The 21,054-nt window shown below is 36.4% G+C and overlaps 1 protein-coding gene across 6 annotated transcripts in view; it reads left to right on the top strand.

Annotated features, from left to right (window-relative positions):
* Window positions 1-20,729, top strand: part of LOC149202391 (Mitochondrial substrate carrier family protein) — a 244,373-nt gene extending 223,644 nt beyond the window's left edge. For 5 of the 6 annotated variants that reach the window (XM_089403165.1, XM_089403164.1, XM_089403161.1 and 2 more), the window contains 2 exons: window positions 1,629-1,666; window positions 20,182-20,729. In XM_089403165.1, the coding sequence (XP_089259291.1) occupies window positions 1,629-1,666; window positions 20,182-20,278 (135 nt within the window). In that variant the 3' untranslated portion in view covers window positions 20,279-20,729. The remainder of the gene's footprint in view (window positions 1-1,628; window positions 1,667-20,181) is intronic. The other variant, XM_089403166.1, reaches the window with a different exon arrangement.
* The last annotated feature ends 325 nt before the right edge of the window (window positions 20,730-21,054 follow it).

Here is a 21,054-nt window from a genome sequence, read left to right as displayed (position 1 = left end):
CTTTGGATTTTCGATTCCAAGTCTTTCGATCATTTCCGTTAACGTAATCGTGGGGTTGGTCTGGCATAGCTTTGTTTTCTTTTCTTTTTTAGATTTTGATTTCAAACGTAGCTTACATCACTTGGTTAGGATTTCATTTTTTGTTAAAATCGTTTCAAATTTTTTTTAGATTTAATTTCATATATAAAAAAAAAAAGAAGAAAATTTAAAAATCAAAATGTTTTGGTTATGATTTGGATTAGTTTTAGATTTTAATTATTAAAGGTTCCTTTTTTTAGGATTTATTTTGATTTGAATTTGTTTAGATTTAGGTTATTAAAATATTTGCTTGTTTAGATTTTGAATAGTTCTTTTTTTTGTTATATAGATTTTAGTTCTTTAGGATTTAACATTTAGATTTAAATTCCCTTTTTGTTTTTTTTTATAGTTGCATCTAAAAAAAAAAAAAGGAAATAATTTTTTTTTTTATTTTTTATTTTTATTTTTATTTTTAGGTTTTGCTTGAGATTCAAATAAAAAAAAAAAAGAATTTATTTTTTTTATTTTTTTATTTTTTATTTTTGTTGTGGAGAATTACTTTACCATCTTCAGTTGCTTATCACTGCATATCTTTCACGCTGAGATCTGAGCACAAAATAGATATCTGGTTTCACTGTTGTTTAAAGCAATTTATTTCTCTTAGTTGCTGGATATCGTTATTTGATGAACTTTGTGTTTTACTGGATATTTGAAGCATTGTTCTCATTATTTGATGATAAATGATTGCTGTTCATGGTTCATATTTTTATATCATCTAGTTAGTAATCATTTAGATCTTTCAAGGCACTGGTCTGCTCAAATTTATCAAATCATTTTAGTGCTTATCTCAATCGTGCATCTCGTCTCCCAGCCCAACTGTTTAGCAGTTGGCCTCCATCACCTTACAGGGTCTACCCCCCTTAGCCGCGGGAGACAGGCTTAAACGGAGAGACCGGGGATCAGAGTGACAGCCCCCGGTCTGAGCGTTGTCGTGTCAATCCGCGCGACAACAGTACTCAATGGTTACATTGATCTATTTTTGTTGCAATTTGTTGAATATTAATAAAATAATGTTATCTTATTATATCTACAATTGATTTTATCTGTTAAAAATGTACGAGTCCTAGATAATAAAAAGACTTTCTAGAACTATGTCCACACTCCTACAAATAAGCCCTCATCTTTTATTGATTGTACTCCAGCTTTCTTGACTTATGTACCATCACTTTCATCCACCAAAATTGTGTAACTCCTGTATAAGCTTTGTGCATGGATTACTCAAAGATGTAAATGCATGCTTTTTGACTTTTCTATAAATAGAATTTTTCTATCAAAGGTGAGGCTATAACACAAAATCTTTGTATTAGAGCTTTCTGAAGATTGTTTGGTTTAGGATTTTCCTTCCCTAAAGGTTTATAACTTTATAGATCAGATTGTTTTTGTAAAACACCTTTTAGTAGGGATGGAAGCATTAGCAGCAATTAGTGGAATGGCTTGCATGCAATGAATTAAATCTGAGTTTGAATGAGAATAGATACTTTGCCACATGGTTGAGTTACATGGAATTGTACATCTCCAATTTATTGACAACAATAAATTACTGGTTGCAGGTAATACTGAGTGAGGGTCCACAAGCACTTTATAAAGGGTGAGCTCTTGTTTTCTCAAAGTTTGCTATTATTATGTTTCCCTACTATTTCAACTAAGCATATAGAGTGTGATAATTGTTAAATTTCAGTATATGGTAAATAGGTCTGCACTCCTATAAACAATACACTAATCTAGGCATCTGATCACTAATTAACCTATCATAATAGCAGATAAGGAATGCTACATCTGCAGACACAAACCGAAAAATTAGTGGCAAACAAAAAACCTGCAGCATTCAAACACATCATTCTCTATCACTTTGAAAATAAAGAACTACAATGTAAGTAGCTCAAAACTCAATAGTCTTATCAACTTAGTGTTTGAGCTTGCCTCTCTTTTATAGAAGAAAATAGGTTAGGGATTATAATGATTGTGGACCATCCTTGTGGTGTACCTAGGTCAGAGAAGAAACCCTAACCCTAATTCTTGCCTTTTTCAGCTTTTGGGGTTACTTCAAAAGGTGCTTACACCATGGTTGGAGATGCTTCATGTGATGTGGGGTGCAACGTGTGCTGATTACCCTTGGTTGTACTGTGATTGGACATACACATTGGAAATAGCTTATTTATGGATTGCTAAACTCTATGTTGATGCTTATGTGGCACATTGACCTAGATAGCATGATGACATTCTTCATGATGTGCACATAGAGATGTTGGTTGCTTGATTGGAGGATGAGTTACCTTGGAGGAGGAGTGTCGGGCATCTTGTAGGAGGGTGGTAAGCCCTAGATGGCATGTGGACACTTGATTGCTTGTATGGAGTCTTATACTTGACTTGAAGATGCTCAGGGTTGAGGAGTGATTACATAGGTGGGGTGGACTTGGAGGTACACATGTCTTACGAGGGAAAGTTGGAGCATTGTAGGCCTTTAGAGGAGAAGCATTGGACCTTCCTTGAGGAGTTGTTAGCCTTGGACCCTTGCTTGTTAGACGTGCATGCCTTCGAACTTGATATGTGTTATTGAGAGTTGGAGTGCTTCACATGTGAACTTATCTATTATTTAGTTTGATTGCTTGTAGTGGACTAGGTCCATTTGTTTTTGTTGGCCTCCCTCACCTTTCCTATAAATAGAGGGAGGGGATAGTCATTTGATCATACGTATATTTATTTAGTTTGAAATATCACACCCTCCCTTGCTTGTTACATGTGCATACCTTGGAGTTTGACATGCATCACTTAGAGTTGGAGTGCTTCACATGTGGGATTATTTGTTGTTTAGTTAGGTTGCTTGTAGTGGACTAGGTCCATTTGTTATTTCTAGCTTGCCTGACCATTCATATAAATAGAGGGAGGAGATGGTCATTTGATCATACTTGTAGCTGACCACTTTTGTAAATCACATGCTTGAGTTAGAGATGCGATACTAGGGCGAACTAGTTTTCTTGTCATATTCTAAATGTATACTTTCAGTATCATCATCACTAGGTCAATTTTTCCTAGCGTCGATTTGGCAGAATTCTAGGCAATATATCAAAAGATAATTTCTCTTGAAGCTGGCTGCCCCAAAACACTGTACTAAAATCACCTCGTAACCACCCTTATCTACCCACACGTGTGAGAATATTCCTACAAGTGGCTTACGCATGTTCCATATATTGACAAATGTACAAAATGCTGATGTGGACATCTTTGTGATGATGTGGCATCCCTGTCATTGCCTAATGTGTTTTCATGGATCCCAACACAGTGACAGATCCCAAGAAAATGGTCACAGATACCAATGTAGGTAGATATGGCTGAATATAAGTACAAAGATCTCGAGGCAATGCCATAGATATCAAGGCATGGGGCATGTATTTGAATGTGGGTGTCCTCTTATAATGATGAGTTAAGCTTCAAAACAAGGCATTAGGCAATGTACAATAAGTAATCCCTTATAACAACATCACAACATAAGTTAATTTTACAAATTGTCGAAATTTAATATGGTGGGACAACCTCACCCCTATTACATGTGTTAATTCCTAGGACAAAAAGTGCTTCCTATGTCACTTAGAGATAGGTAAAATGATGAATAATTTATGGAAAAATGAAGGGGAACCTTATGGTTTGACCCTCAAAGTCATGTATAATGATGGAAAATGTCTTTAAAAGTTTAAACTAGTCCAACTAGCCTTTTAGAGCTAGGAATCTTCATTATTTGTTCATGTGAGTCTTTAAAGAGGGAGCTTTGCTTAGAGTTACCAATTGGGCACCTTATTTGTTACCCCATTTTTTATGTTTTCTTTTATTTTTCTTAGTCCTTTTGTTTGGATATGCATTTTTACTATCTAGCATAAGATTTTCGAGCTGAGCCTTTTTTAATGAGGTGGCATAACTCTATCTTCATTATTTTTTCATTTTTTAACTTCTTGCTCTTTATCTCTAGCCATTGTTGGCTCTGTTACCCACCATTTTGTGGGTGATATCCTTAGGAGAATTTTTTTCTTCAAGATGGTCCTCAACGAGCAGCGAGCAACTCCTTGCATCCACCAGCTAGCTCATTGTGCCATTTCTCCACCACCTGAGCCAACCATGTGGTCCCTTGCCCATATGCCATGATCGTATGTTTGAAGGTGGGCCTCCTGAATCTAAGGGTATGCCTTGTCATTTGGAAATTGAGTATTGTGGTTTTCTTATCATGGACACTTCTGGGCATGGATTAATGGGGGGATTCGGCAAAACGAATGGGCTAGGTCTGTGCTTTTGTCCCCTAGATCCCTTTTAGGGATTAACTTTGGATTCTAGTCCTGTGGGATCTCTTTTATTGACCATTTGGTTCTAGGGATGACATTTCACAAGAAACCCCGATTTTGGTTGCATGGTCTCACTCCCTTATCCGCTCATATTGCCCTCCTTCCATTCATTTTTACCCCATTCGTCATTTCTCCCACCTAGGTCCACATTCCTCCATTGGGTCCACATAGGCTTAACATGTCCCTTCCCCTTTCCCACACCTTGGGTCATGGCCTGGAATGAAGCCCAAAGGTTGATGCAGCTAGAAAGAAAGATAAAAGCACATATGGCCACATTCAACAGGGAAATGTACAACAAAATGCAAAGATGACCGAGACAAGAAAGCATATGACAAGGAAAATCAAAGGTGCAACGAAAGCAAAGGAAAAAACAGAGGAGTCAGTTTTAGAATTTGATTGAGGTAAATATTTTCTTTTATTGATTTGAGTTTGAAGAATTAATGAAAATGAACATGGAGAAACTTAGGGAAGGTTCAAATAAATGTTAGATGAGTCATGAAGAGCGTAGGATAAGTATTGCAGTGACGAAAGCAGAGTTGAATATACTGCAGGAATGGTTTTAAGAGAAAGAGAATGAAGATTGAAGACATGGATGGAGAATAAGGAAACGGGTCAAGTGGAATCTATTGCAACAGAAATGGAATGCTATGTTGATGAAAAAACTTGAACAAATACATATTTCTTTGTTGGAGAAGGAGAGACTCATAGGAATTGAGTCACAACAAAGAGGATTTGCTGAAACCCAGAAATTCCATGGTGGGAATTTGGTGCTTGAAGCATCAAAAGAGACCAAAAGGTCTAGTATTTTTAAAATTGATAGCTTGTCTGTGAATGCAGGTATGGTACTAAATAAGGAAGTTGTTGCTATAGAGACAGCTAATGACCATTGTTATGATCAAGAAGTCTTTTGTGAACCTAAAGGAAATTGGGATGATTGTTTTTCATTCCATGAAGTTGAGTTTGCAGCTCAATTAGAGAAGGAAACAGTAACTAAAGAGATAGAAGCCGAAGAAGTTGAAACCAAAGAAACTGTAACAAAGAAGGAAAGGACACCATAGAGAACATCACTGTGTTGAGGTGATTAACAAAGAGGAATTAATCCTAGAGCATGGTGGAGAAAATTGCTTTACAAATATACAAAATTTGGTTGACAGTTTGAGTGATGATGATGATGAACTTTCAGATTTAGTTCTTACTAATCTCAGCACGATAGAGTTACCTGGCAAAGCTATAGGTGCAGATGGTGAACCAGTTCGAGACTCGTTCAAAATTTGGAAACCAGGAAAATGGGTATTCAAGTTTCCACATGCAGTTCACGAGTCTATATTTCCAGAACAGAGGATGATGAGGTATGGAAAGTCGAGAATCATGTTTAATAATTCTCTGAAGATATTATTCTGCGAATTTAATGCCAGACTACATGATGAAGTTATTCCTTTGAAGGACCATCAGCAAAATAGAGTTTGGAATCCTGGAGGTAGCAAGTCATTCAGACTTGTAGCTGTCACATTACTACAGAAAAGTGACAGACCTCATAGATAGGAGTCTATGATTTTTTTTCTACATCGGGAGTCTGATGCAGGAGTATCTTGGTTAGAATATTATTGTTCATTTGGTTGATTTAGGGGGTGATGTTTTTATGTATTTTAGGAATCTTGTATAGATTGAGTGAGAAATCTATGTGTGAGGCTTTCAGTTGTGAAATATTCTCAACTATGTGAGAATATCAGGGATCATTGATATGTGTGGATCTCGTAGAGATCTTAGGGATTATGAGATCCTCGAATAGGAATTAGTTGAGTGAATTGTGGGGAAAATCATGGATTTAGTATAATCCATAATTATGTAATTATTCCTATAAATTGTGAGGCCAGAATGCAATGTAAATCAGGCGAAGATTGTTAGAGGATAGTGTTATAGAGTGTTAGAGGGAGTGAATAGATCAGAGCACGAGCTGTTCTGGATGTATATGTAATTATTGTTATGAATGAAAGGAGTGTTGTGTTTAAAACATGTTTCTGCGTGATTTTATTATGTGATTTGATTCTTTAATCGTAGGCTGAATCCTCTATTAATTACAATGAATCATTAATAGCTTGGATATGTTTCAAGGTCACAGAACTAGAGACAGACTAAACTTGGCAGAAGTGCTAAGTTTTGGCGGAACGAAGAAACCTTGACCAATTCACGAGAAACCCAGAGGAAGAGCGGAGATCGTCGGATCGGCTAGATCGACGGATAATATCAATGGAAGATCTGAATCGTCCGATCGACAGACCAACAGATCTAATGGTGATCGCGTGCTAACAAGCGCAAACGTTAATTCTAAAAACGGATGTGATATATTATAAAATTGAGTTAATAGCTCAGTTAATCGTGACCGTCGGTTTGAAAGGGGCAGATCTGACGGTAGTCACATCGGAAAATGCACGGAGTTTAATCCAAATTTCAGACACGATGAGTTATGAAATGTGGTTTAATCTGGTTGGATTCCGGATCGATCGTAGCCGTTCATTGTGAAGGTACGAGATCCGACGGATATCACTCTAGAAAATGATCGCGAGTTAATTTAATTTCCGGACGCGATAAGGATTGAACTGGGATTTAATTTGTTTGGGATCCACGGTATAGATCGGGGTTTGTTAGTTTAATTAAACAAGGGTTTAATTAGTTTAAGTCCGGATTTGTGTAAAGGGTGCAGCTCCGCTTCATCAAAGATATATATGTGGGCCCATAACCCACAGGTCCACGCGTTAATTTTGTAAAGATGTAGCTTTGCTGCGTAAAAGCGGCTTAGCTGTCATCACTTATCCTTGCAGTCTTCGACAATTTCATCTTTTTCATCAACGACAATCCTAGGGTAATACAACCCTCAAGGTTTCTCTTGTTCAAACCCCTTTATAAGAGTTCCTAAAATGTTCCAAACCTTTAAACCCTAGATATAATAGATTGATCAAGTCTCAATATCCTTTGCAACAAGAGACAACAAAAACAACATTGCCTTTAATAAAATTTCTTGTTTTTTCATTCATGTCAGCATTTACTAGACTTGAAGAGTGGAGAAGCATCTGGTAGAGATTTTGAAATCTCATAGCAGAGATCTACTATTCTTCAGACTTGTCAAAAAGTACAAATCTCAATTTCAAATCTTCAAACCTTTATTTGATCAGTTCTTTTGAAGTGAAAGATGAACATCTTATATATATATATATATATATATATATATATATATATATATATATCTATTAAGAATTCGGAAATGACAGTTATAACTCACAAAAGCTTGGTACTTAGGATTCAATTAATCCACGATTTATTTTGATTTCTTCTTGGGCTATTCCTTAATAACCATGCTATCGCAAAACTCATACAAGGATAACAACAACAATAAATTGATTTATATATTTAATAATAATAATGTTGTAGCTCAAAGCAAATACCTTCAATGTCGGCTTTCTAGCAGGGATTGACACTTTCCTTTCACACTTTACTATATATGTGCAGTTGGCATGAGGAGCATCATAATCAATCCTATATGAATTTTTCTCTCTTTTTCTAAGGTCGGGTTGGTATTGGAGTCTCATCCCTTTTATAATTCAACTTATAAAGATATGATTCATATTGCTCTCTTTCAACATTATATGATCAATACTTAACTTCATATAAGCTTGCGTCTTCGACATTATTTCAATCTTGACTTCACTAGATAACTTGGTTTTTAGACATAATTCTATAGAGGCTTCAATTATTTTGTCATCAATTCAAGTAGCTGCAGAGCTCATATAAACACATGAAACAGACCTCAGAGAGAGATTGATACTGGGAGGAGAATGTTTGGATGCCATACAGTTACAACCTTCCGTTTATAACTCTATTTTTCACTTTGCTCTCCAAAATTATATCAAAGATTTCAGACAGCTAAAGCATTTAATAGACTTCAAATATTTAAGACCCAGATCACTTCCTACACAAAATTTGAGGCTCAGATCACATGGGGCTTATTATATCATGCCTTGAAACATTGAGCATGGATCATTGCATAGTCCTCAAGTAATTTGGTCTTCTATCACAGGTTCAAGCTTTTGTACAAAACTTTTGAATTTAGATTTTGGCCCTTTTCTTACAGGACTAGAGACTAGTCACATGACACCTAAAAGATGGATTGGTCTTCTAGATGATATCCATAGATCGAAGAAACCATCTATTACAGGTATCATTACAGGTAGGAGATCTATCACGGTACATGCATATCATAGAGGCATTTGTTCTAGACCTTCAAATTACAGTGCAGGAATTCGTAGCTCAAGAAACTTGCATGCCTCAAGAAACTACTGCCCAGATCTCTGATTGTTTCTTAGAAAATTGTTCTTCAATACGTCCCCATCTTTGATACCATGTTGATTTTTTTAAATAAGGGCATAGCTTAGAACAATTTCCTTAATTTCACAGCATCAAATCACCATTAGCATTATCTAATTATTTCATTAAAAACTTATAAGAAAAACATTCATGAGCATAAAAGAGCAGTAGAAAAATCACAGTAGAAACATTAAGAAATTTTGAGACACAAGACATAGAAATTAGGCTCACACCCCGAGCAAAACCCAAAAAGGGAAAACCCAGAAAAAATCCTTCCTTATGAGAGAGAGTGTGTGTTTCCAGATTCATCAATACATCATAAATAACAATAGCAGAATAATAGTCAAACCAGTAACCAAGATTATGATCAAGTGCAATGACAAAAACAAGACTCCTAAAATTTCAGCCCCCTATTAAAATTTCGGGCCTTCCTATAATTTCGTTGGATTAGAGATACATGAAAAAATTGATGTGTCCAAATGAGGATACATGATCTCATTTATATAGCCTTCAAGTGGGGGTTGAATGGGTGCCTCTAAGGGGCCCGACCGACCTAAAACATCATGAGGCCAACTTAAAATAAATTTGGAGGCAAATTTAAAAATTCAAATCTCCCATTTCTTTTTCAAGATGAAAATATTGACCATGGCTACTATATTTTCCAACATGTGTGTCTATATATATATATATATGTTTTGGAAAATAACTATGCAAAAGACATAACACTCCCTCTATTTTTGGACTGGATCTCAACAAGGGACAATGAAGCAAATACAAAATAAACTAACTTAGCACAATAACATTAATCCTATGGAACATCATACCAAGATAAAACAAATAAACTAACTTCACCATGCAACATCCAAGATCCACTATAAGCATTTATGAAAAGAGATCATATCATATCACAAAATCCACCCAAGAAAGATGCTAAAATAGGCCTCCACTATGCACAAGAGAGAGATATCCATCATGAGTAGAAGTTATGATCCAAGTGTGACAATGATCCAATATGGAAATCAACTCCATTATTTATATGAGGGTAACCATGTCGATTTTCCTTTAAATTAGCCCAATGCCATAAGAACTACTAAATCCATGATACATGGTGGATAGATTATCAAGCCAACCCTCAAACATAGCCAAAATAATGAAATAATATGAAAACAAGCCTCAATTTGTTGAGAAATACAAAGTGTGACAGTTAAGCGATTTCTCTTATTATGACATTATCTTGTGATGTTTTTCATTATTATTATTTGTTCTTTCGAATTATCTTTTCTTATTATCAAGACTAATGTCAAGCAACAAATAGAAGAAAACACAAGATGGAGGTACGCTGCCAGGGCAAAACCCCACTCTAGGGGAAAACCGGGTCAAAATTCTTCCTTCAGTAGATTCAAGATTAGATGACCAAGACCCTTACAAACTAGAGACTCCCTCCATCAAGTCAGCCTTGTGAGTAGCACTGCATTCTTCAATGTGTTCTTCCTTGCAATAATAAAGCTTCGACACAGTCCAGTAGTATGTTTGATAGCTTGGTCACATAACACAATTATATCTTTGTTTAACAATGTAACATATATGCTTCGGTCCAGAAATGATGATGTACTCCTGCTCTTGGTCCTCATCACTGAGGTGACACCAAACTTTGCAATGACACTGAACTTCTATGACAACACCTGACCGAACTTCTGTGACATCACCAAACTGCAATAGTATCTAACTTCTACACTGCAATGACACCGAACTATATTCACTATAATAACACTGAGCTTTGTCCACTGTGAAGTCACTGAAGTTTTTTCACTGTGATCACTGAAATCATCTCGCTGTAATCACCGAAATGATCTCATTATTTTCACTGAACTTGTCTCTGAAATCACCGAAATTCTTCTCTGAAATCCGCTGTTTTGTGATTTTATGCGCAGTGCTTAGGATTGTATGTATAGTGGTTCGTCCATCATAAATGAGCTGACATGATCATAATGAAGGGATGTGTCTCTGTGTAGGCCGACATGTGTTCTTTCGAGGGAAGCCGACTTGATGGAGACTTGGATGAAGAGTCTGACTTGATGGAGGAGTCTTTGACCTAACAACAAATTGACTTAGACCCAAATAAACAATCCTAAAGCCTACAATGGAGGCTTGACCTATAACAATTGACCCAAGCATGAAACCCATGCTTTGACAAGTCAATTAATAATAATAAAAAAATCTTTTTGCTTTTCTTTTGACAAATATATTACATTTTGACTTCAAGTACAATTATGAAGACCAAACCTAGTTAGATTCTTCAACAGTCCCTCTTAACTAGGGAGGTATTCATATTTGCATATAACCATAGAGGTACATGGAAGATCTCGAAACACATCATCTATGACGAAGTTTAGGCACCGCAATGCCATGGACTAGAATCCTGACCAGGGCAATCTATCCATTGCTTTCTCAACAGTTTAAACTTTAGGCACCGTAATGCCACAGACTAGATTCCTAACCAGGGCAATCTATCTAGGTGGGACTAAGATGGACTCAAGCTTTCAGCCTCTCTAGGTACCATCAAGCTTGCTTACTAGCCATCAACCCAGGGATCCAGGTTTGTATCCGAGGTCAGAGCTCTATGACCAACACTACCCTTCCAACTTTGGGACCTAGACATCAACACAAAGTGCCGACCATATGTCCTCCCAGGCAATGCTTCACTCACAAAGCCTCAACACTCCTTGTTCTAGCAGATCAAGGACAACAAATCTCTCTCGATAAAACTGATCGGTAACCAACGTGCTATCGAAACCTTCGAGAGATTTACCTGTACAAACACAACCCCAATCAATAATATACTTTCACATGGACATAATCAAATACAAACCTTTGGGGTCTTTCAAACAACTTGATGTTGCTTCTCAACACAGTAGGACTATCAATCGAATATTTGATAGAAGATTCCTTAATCATACACTTTCCTTTCCTACTTCACATGCAGCAACATATCCTTCAAAATGTATTCTCCAGTCAAGACTATGCTATGCGCTCCCTCTCAACTAGGGAGATTTCTTCTATCCAAACTCCCTGTTAATCTCAGGGATATCAATTTTATCCAGGCTCCCTCTTAACCCAAGGAGATCTGCTTCTTCTTATTAGAGAATCTTTCATGGCTTCTATCCTTCTTATCAGAGTCATTCATATATCATGCTTATCACATCAAATTTACTTACGATCATCTTCACCATCCCGAAGATGATGTACCTGCACAACTTAGATAACAAGTACAACCAAATCTTATAGAAGCATGAAGTTAGCCATATCAAAATCTTATAATAACGGAAGCATTAGACTTTACAAACACAATCAGCAAGAGACTATATTTCAACTTCTTCCCCAGGTTTAGTTATAAACCCTAAATCACATCCATAGCTCATCAAGATATCAAACTTATTATATCTAGGGTTTCAATATTCTTTCAATGACATTACACGTTCTTTCATATAGTAGACCCTAGAAACAATTCAAGCAAGCAATGTGTCTAACAACTATCAGAATTCACATGTTAGACTCCTCACTAGGAATTCATACATATCCTAGATTTCATATAGTCAAAACCAATCACAACGTTAATCAATAACATGAATAACTTCTACTAGGGTTTGATGTAAACCCTAGATTTTCCATCTACAAATTTTCAACAATCACTATATAGATTCATAAATTCCAGATGGTTATACATACTAGAAAATTTAACTACTACTAGGGTTTAGCTGCTAAACCCTAGATTTTCCAAACAACATCATCCTAGATCATCAAACTTTGACTAGGGCTTGTTTCCAAACCCTAGGATTCATGAACATTAAAACTTAGGTCCAGACATATATCTAGGAATTCATCAACATATGATAAGCATATCATATGTCAAACAATACATTAGACATACACTGACCTAGACCAGGCTAGGGTTTCAACCAAATGAACACATACCTAGGGTTTCATTCCTAGGACTTTAAATACATAACAAGGGTTTTTCTTATAGACCCAACCAAACCCTAAGGATCTAAGGTTTCAATTCATAACATAGCAAAACCTACTTTACTAGAACTTTAAAGGTTTGGGATTTCAGACATCATTTCAACCCTAACAAGTTAGGGTTTTCATGATCGTACCAAAACCCCAAACATGACATCAACAATATATCAAACATAATTTTCTTTAGACTTCATCAATAACCCTATGTAGGTTAGGGTTTCATTCATTGTCAACATACCCTTAGGCTAGGGTTTTCCAGAGAACCCGTCTAGGGTTCTATAAGAACAATCAAGGATGTAAGGAGGGTAGATTTATCAAAAGATGAATCACCCTAAACAAGAATCTTTATGATTCAAGAAAGCTAGACAAAAAGAAGTTAGTAATACGAATTTCAAAATAAGATGAACGTACTTTTTATATTGAGATAATTTTATAAGGTGTATAGTCTAAGACATACCTGGAGATATTTCTTGATTGAATTTGTAAGAATTTCTTGAAGTGTTCTCTTTAAGTCATGATCTTTTATACCTGAAATAAATACTTCCAAGAAAAACATGTGATACTGAGAACATGATTTTAATTTCTTAATCTAGATCTTCTATGCAACAATGGAGGATGGAATCAAGTAATTCTATTTTGTTTGACATCTGAATTACTTTATAAATCCTAGAAGATAAGGATTAAGGTTCTTGTATGTTATTTTATCTAGAGTAGAATTATATTGACCATCTAAAATTTAGATATAATAAAAGTTTATAAATATTTATGCCTCGAGTTTACGTACCTTGAACTTCTTTGATTGAGAGATCAATGTTTCACAGGACTTGATGCTCTCCTTGGAAACTGTATACACATTGTTAGATGATTAAAGCATAGAAATCACAATACTTACTTGAGTTAGAAGTTGTTCTCAAACTGTTGAATGTTGTAGAGAAGGCTTGCAAGAAAATAGTTGCTACAGGACTTCATATAGACTACTTCTTATGCTGTCGTAAACGACTTATTTTTGTTGATTGAATTTAGACCTCATAAGACATCTTATTGTCATCTTTCTGGGATGGATTGTTGTCTTATTCATATTGGTGTTGGTTCCTTCTTGAGTGATAGTATCTTTGGCTTGTGATTCTTTCTATGCAGACTCAAATTTATCTCAAATAACTAGGACCTTATTATGCAGCAACTTAGAAATTTCGGATCACATACTTCTCAAATTGTAGCTTTCTTTAAGAATAGAAGTTCGGATCACATACTTCTCCTTTATGACTGTGACTTCGCACTGAGATCACACAAATTCATTACTCGAAGTTGATCCAAAATTTTACTCCTTTGTAACTTGATTTTACCGAAAATTCTTTCTGAATTATATTGACCTTTCTACTGAACTTGTTTTCTGAGGATGCACTGAACTTGTATAGCTGATATTGCATCGAGCTTGATCACCCATTCTCTGAACTATCTCACTATGATTTTTACACTGAACTAACAACTGTAGTGTCCTCACCACACTTCTGAGATCTTGTCACTATATTTCAACGAATTCTTCTTTCTGAAACTGATCCGAGCTTATCTCACCAAAGTGTACCGAAATTCATCACTGTGACATCACTGAGAATACTTCAAAGATGTATAAGTGGTTGTTCAAACTACCTTTTACCATGACCATAGCTCTGATACCGTGTTGAGAAATCCAAAGTGCGATAGTTAAACGATTTCTCTTATTATGACATTATCTTGTGATGTTTTTCATTATTATTATTTGTTCTTTCGAAATATCTTTTCTTATCATCAAGACTAATAATGCCAAGCAACAAATAAAAGAGAACACAAGATGTAGGCATGCTGCCAGGGAAAAACCCCACTCTAGGGGAAAACCCAGTCAAAATTCTTCCTTCAGTAGATTCAAGATGAGACGAAGACCCTTACAAACTAGAGACTCCCTCCATCATGTCAACCTTGTGAGTAGCATTGCATTCTTCAATGTTTTCTTCCTTGCAATAATAAATTTTCGACACAGTCCAGTAGTATGTTTGATAGCTTGGTCACATAACACAATTGTATCTCTGTTTAACATTGTAAAATATGTGCTTCGGTCCAGCAATGATGATGTAATCTTGCTCTTGGTCCTCATTACTAAGGTGGCACCAAACCTTGAAACCTGACCAAACTTCTGTGACAACACCTGACCGAACTTCTTTGACATCACCAAACTGGAATAGTATCTAACTTCTACACTGCAATGACACCGAATTGTATTCACTGTAATAGCACCGAGATTTGTCCATTGTGAAGGCACCAAAGTTATTTCACCGTGATCACTGAAATCATCTCACTGTAATCACCGAAATCATCTTACTGTGATCATCGAACTTGTCTTTGAAATCACCGAAAATCACCAAAATTCTTCTCTGAAATCCGAGCTCTATTCTATGATTTTATGCGAAGTCCTTAGGCTTGTATATATAGTGGTTCGTCCATCATAAATGAGTCAACATGATCATCATGAGGAGATGTGTCTCTGTGTAGGCCGACATGTGTTCTTTTGAGGGAAGCCGACTTGATGGAGACTTGGATGAAGAGGCTGACTTGATGGAGGAGTCTTTGATCAAACAACAAATTGACTTAGACCCAAATAAACAATCCTAAAGCCTACAATGGAGGCTTGACCTATAACAATTGACCCAAGCATGAAATCCATGCTTTAACAAGTCAATTAATAATAATAAAAATTCGTTTGCTTTTCTTTTGACAAATATATTACATTTTGACTTAAAGTACAATTATGAAGGCTGAACCTAGTTACATTCTTCAACACAACTAACACACACATGTGAGTATAAAAGCCTCGAAAGATGACATCATCTACCAAAATGCATGTCTCTCCATGAAAAGGTGCAAGGGATGACCCAAGGTGTTTTTCTCATCCCAAAACTTACGTCTCTTGACCAAATGATACCTTATCACCAAAGAAAATCCTCTAAGATCAATGTCATCCTCAAATACATCATAAAGGTGATGTCATCAGGCTAAGTCATGATGTCACTAGGCTAGAAGGTGTGAAATCCCCTCTGGATGGATACAAAGTCATCATCCTGCTCAATCATCACCAAGAGAAGAGGAACATACACCCCTCAAGAAGGCGTATTTCCATCATGGGGGCATCCTATCACCTCTTGAGCCCACCTCATCTCCAAGCAACATCCTAGCTTGGATCACTAACGTCCAAGATCCTAAGGTTGAGGGAGGGTCTCATCAACTGTGCCAATTCACCCTCATTGTCCCTCAAAAGGTGTCCAACACCCTCTGTCAAGATGCTTTGCGTCATCATCAAATTGGTTGGACATCATCTATGAAGAGTTGGAGAAAATCATGTCATCCCTTAAGGGATCTTAGTTGCACCTGGAAAAATCATCTAACACATACTCAAAAAATCAAGTGAAATCAACATCATGGGTACAAGGACCATAAGAGCATCAAGGTGGATCGTATTCAATGTCAAAGTCATCAAAGTATTTCAGATAATTATCATCTTCAAATGCATTACTAGCTTATGATTGTCCACAACTTATGACACTAAGGTATGGGAGGGTTATCACATGACCATATTTGGCACTTACAACCTTAAGGGGAGGAACAATTCCTAAGAAAACCATTTCAAATGATAGGTGCAAATGATAAGTGTTATGGCATGGGGTTTATGTTAAAATTGGCAACTAGGGCCAAACTCCATGTGGGTCATCTTATTAATGGAAGCTGATATTTTTCTTGGATCCCTCTCATCGAGAGGTGTAGGATTGATGTAAATATCATCCAATTTCGATAAGTATTCATGGAGATATGAATATATTTGTGTTATGGGACAATTCGTCAAGGTCATCCAGCAACCAAATAAACCCCACTTGTGCTCAATGTTTTAGTATAAATAGAGGTGGCCTTCAAGTCATTTCAACACACTTGGGATCTCTTCCTCTCTACTTGTCTTTGGGTTTTAGTAGGAGGAGAGATCCTAAGGGATAATGCTGCCCTAATCTAGAGGGCAGAAGCTGGAAATGCCGGAACTGCAGGGAAAAGCTGGAACTGCCGGAACTGCCGGGAATAGCTGGAATAGCCAGAGTTGTCGAAACTGCCAGAACTGCCGGGAAAAGCCGGAATTGTCGGAATAGCCGGAACTGCGGAGAATAACCAGAATTGCCAGAACTGCTAGGAAAAGTCGGAATTGCCGGGAATAGTCGGAATTGTCGGAACTGTCAGGAACTGCCGAAACAGTTGGGAAAGCTGATGCAGAGGGTAGAAGCCAAAACAACCAGAACTGTTGAAACTGCTAGGAACGTTGGCGTAGAGGGTAGAAGCCGGAACTACCGGAATTGCAAGGAAAATCCAGAACTGCTGGAATTGTCGGAACTGTCAGAACAACCGGAATTGTCGGAATTGCTGGGAACAGCCGGAATAGCTGGAATTGCCGGAATTGCCGGAAACTGCTAGAACCGCCGGGAACAACTGGAACTGCCGGGAATTGCCAGAACAGCCAGAGCATCTGTCTCCGAAGGAGAGCAACATGCAAGGGACAACTAACTAACATTGGGACAACTGTATGGTACTTAGCAACAAATACACCAAGCATGCAAGGGACAACTAGCATGCAACAGCAAGCATGCTAAGGACAACAAGCAAGCTAGGGACAACAAGCAAGAAAGATGCATCCAACACATAGGTTAGTATGGCAACATGGTGCAACAATGGCACATAATGCAATACAGTGATGGGTGCAGTCATGATTAATGAAGCGTGATGAGATGCAACATAGTGATGATGGGTGCAACATGGTGCAACGAGGTGAGGTGTAGCATGATGACGAAATGTAGCACAACGATAGGTGAAGGAGTCACCTTGGAGAATCAATTGAAGCAACATGTCTCAACTTATCTCATGTATCATCTTCTTAGAAATGATTTATGCTCTTATCTAGATAAGTCAAAGTGTTGACTTCTATTGTAAATTTATTATCTCTCTCTCTACTGAAATATTGAAGAACATATAAGAAGAATTGATCAAGGATTTCCCCACATTGCGGTTTGTCCCTGGTTAGTGCCACATCTTGTGTCCTCTTGTCTTGGCTTGTCTTCTGTGATTTATGTTTATGTTCTATATGCAGTTTACTTTAATGCTGATGTGATTGCTAATCTGGAAAAGATATTGAGCTAACTATGAAAATTGAAATAAATTGCTCTAAGCATAGAACATACCTAAAATTAACAATTTACTTCATGTAAGTTGTCATAGTCGTATACTAGGTTATGTAAAACCATTTTCCATGAGTGCCTTGTAGTGGGAGTGCTTAGCTGTATGAATTACCTTTCCTCGCTTTTGTTTGTCCAAGTGCTCATATTCACCTTTTTCTTCATTTGATATAGCTTGTTTAACAAGATTCATTGATTTATCAAGTAATAATGATGATATAATCCCCCTTTAATGATGGGCAATTAATTGCTTCATCAGGGTTGAGTGGCATTAGAAGAATTTTGAGGTCTAAAATGGGTCTCCTAAGAAAAATGTACAACCAAAATAAACTTTATAAGAACCAATAGGATTCAAGATGATGATGTCAACCATGGGGGATGATTAACCATTTTCATAGTAAAAAAGTAAAAAAGATTAAAAAATAATAAAATAATAAAACTACTTTTTCAACTCGTATTTTCAACTTATCTCTCTAATGTTTTACTTAAATTTCAAGTGGGAGTACTCGTTGGATGCAAAATTTAATTCATCATCCAAAGAGTACCCATGTTGCATACTTTTGATGGACCCTGCTACATGAAAAACACGTTTTACATGTATTTCTCATTTTTCATGTAGCAAGGTTGATCGAAAGTATGCAACATGGGTACTCCTTGGATGAAGAATCAAATTCTGCATCTAGCGAGTGTTCCCGCTTGAAATTTGAGTAAACCCATAGGGAGATAAGTTGAAAATACGAGTTGAAAAAGTAGTTTTTTCTTTTTTCCCTCTAAAATTTAATGACGTAATCTAATCTTATTTTATTATTTCCACTATTATTTTATAATTTCCTTAGGAGGCCCATTTTAGACCTCAAAATTCCTCTAATGGTAGAGCTCAAGCTATAATTGGCTTTTGATTGTTTTACATCCGTTGCCATTCTTTTGCATATTGATATTTGTCTTACATTTTTTATTTTCTTACAGCTGCATCAACTTTGAGTATTTCCAATCCCTTCTTATAAGACAAGACCAATAGGGAATTGGTATGAACAACTGACAACAACCAATGAAAATATGGGATAATAAATGCGGGGAATGATGACAAGTGTTAAGTATGAATAACATGGAATTATACCATCATCAGAACCTCCTATTTGTGCCCCTCTTGGACAGTGAAAGAAGACCCTAAGGAAAGTCACATTGGACTAGGGGCAAATGATAACCACCAAGGTGAATTAAGGGAACATGTACACAACCAACAACAGTCTGTAATCCAATTTTAATTCTGATCCATACTAAAATGCCTTAAACGTTAAATTAAAGCACATAAATGCAAAAATGGTTGATGTACCTCATAATAGATGACCTACCTTCGTGGGGTGAGTAGGCTAGATCAATGAATGTACTGATCAGAGAATGGGTGATGCATCTGAGGCTGGCTATTTGTGGATCGTGGTAGGCGTTGCTGGCTGGCTATTTGTGGATCATGGTACGCATTGCTGGCTGGCAATCTCCACCAAAGGAGAAATATTTTCTTGTAGGGTTACCCATGGATATGGATGGGTAACAGTCCCCTTAGCCTATGTCATTGATTGGAGGATGTAATTCAACATGCTTTTCACATTGACATTACCATTATGGGCTTGGATGACAAAACTGACTAGTCCCCTTATATAACAGCTGATCGTTACAATAATTTAGGAGGATCGTATACTAATAGCTTATTTTATAAATGATTTTTGATACTTTGCAGGGTTTACCTACCTTGGTCTACTCTCTTTGCTGGTTATATTTTAATGCTTAGTGTTACTTTTTATTAGATTTAATTTCTTTCAATGTTGGGAGATATCTCATGCACTCCCCTTTGGCTATTAATGTTGTACTTTGAGTCACATTGACCTATATTGTTGATTTGTGAACATATATAGAATTTCAAATTCAGTTTCTCCACATGTGCATGTGTCAGTCTTCTGCATATAAACTCTTACAAATCAATAAATTATTTCTATTTAAATCTTCTGAAAAGCAGAACTGATATTTCAATAATGATTAGTGACAGACCATGTTAATTTTAATATAGTTCACAAGTATATTAATTTTACGTGTAAGTGTTCGTTTTGTTATGATGTATGCAACTATCCTGATATGGAGAATCTGTTGTTTTTGGGAATGGATGGAAACAGAAGTACTGCATTGTTTGCAAGATTGGGACCCCAAACTGCTATTACCTTTACTGTCTATGAGAAAGTGCGGGAGATTGTTGGAATAAAAGCTTTATAATACTTCAGAAAGTTAGGTACGACCTAAGTGCTGCCACCTCACCAAAGTCGTTTTGTTGCATTAGTTCAGGTGACCAAACTGACATGAACGAGAGTTCCAAAAGATTGCTGTAGTTCAAAGCCAGAACTAACATAGCAAGTTGATTTTTGTTGTAATTGTGGCTGATTGTTTCAGTAACATTGTTATGTTTCTTTTCTTCTGCAATAAGGAGGTTATCAGAATTGGCATTTGTTATCATGTTCTATGATTTTGTCCAGTTCACAATTCATAATCTGTAACCAGGGTTCCATTGGTGCATGATTCAAAGAAGAATTTCCAAGGCATTGCAAAAGCTTCCTTATGCTAACATTTTAGAAAAAAGTTATCGATGAGGTCTCATCGATGATTTGTACAATTGATCATATATTTATTCTGAAAAAATGGCAACTAGTTAACTAGTTTGAGTTCACAATTTTGGTTGTCTACTACTTTTCTCAGCCAGTCACATGGATATTTCTGTTTATCATTCATAAGTCAACAATTCGGTACTTAATAATTGATAACACCACCAGGGTGGTTGCGAGTAAAACATATAAGGGAAATTGACAGTCTCCATGCACATTTCATTGAATATACAAAATTATAAAACCATGGTGATTTTTTTTTAAGCTTGTAAAGAACTCACATGCATACTTGATGGCACTATGAACTTATCAATATATGATTTGTAACTGTACCTATAGGCTAAAATGAGTAGAACATAACCAAACACAATCTGCAGTTTATTTACAGGTCCC

Source organism: Pinus tabuliformis, chromosome 2_1 (assembly GCF_031772625.1).
Source record: "Pinus tabuliformis cultivar Carrire ecotype Pingquan chromosome 2_1, CPIR1, whole genome shotgun sequence".
Taxonomy (NCBI): Eukaryota; Viridiplantae; Streptophyta; class Pinopsida; order Pinales; family Pinaceae; genus Pinus; species Pinus tabuliformis.
The sequence above is the reverse complement of the archived record's forward strand: the minus strand, read 5'-3'. Positions and strand labels throughout refer to the sequence as shown.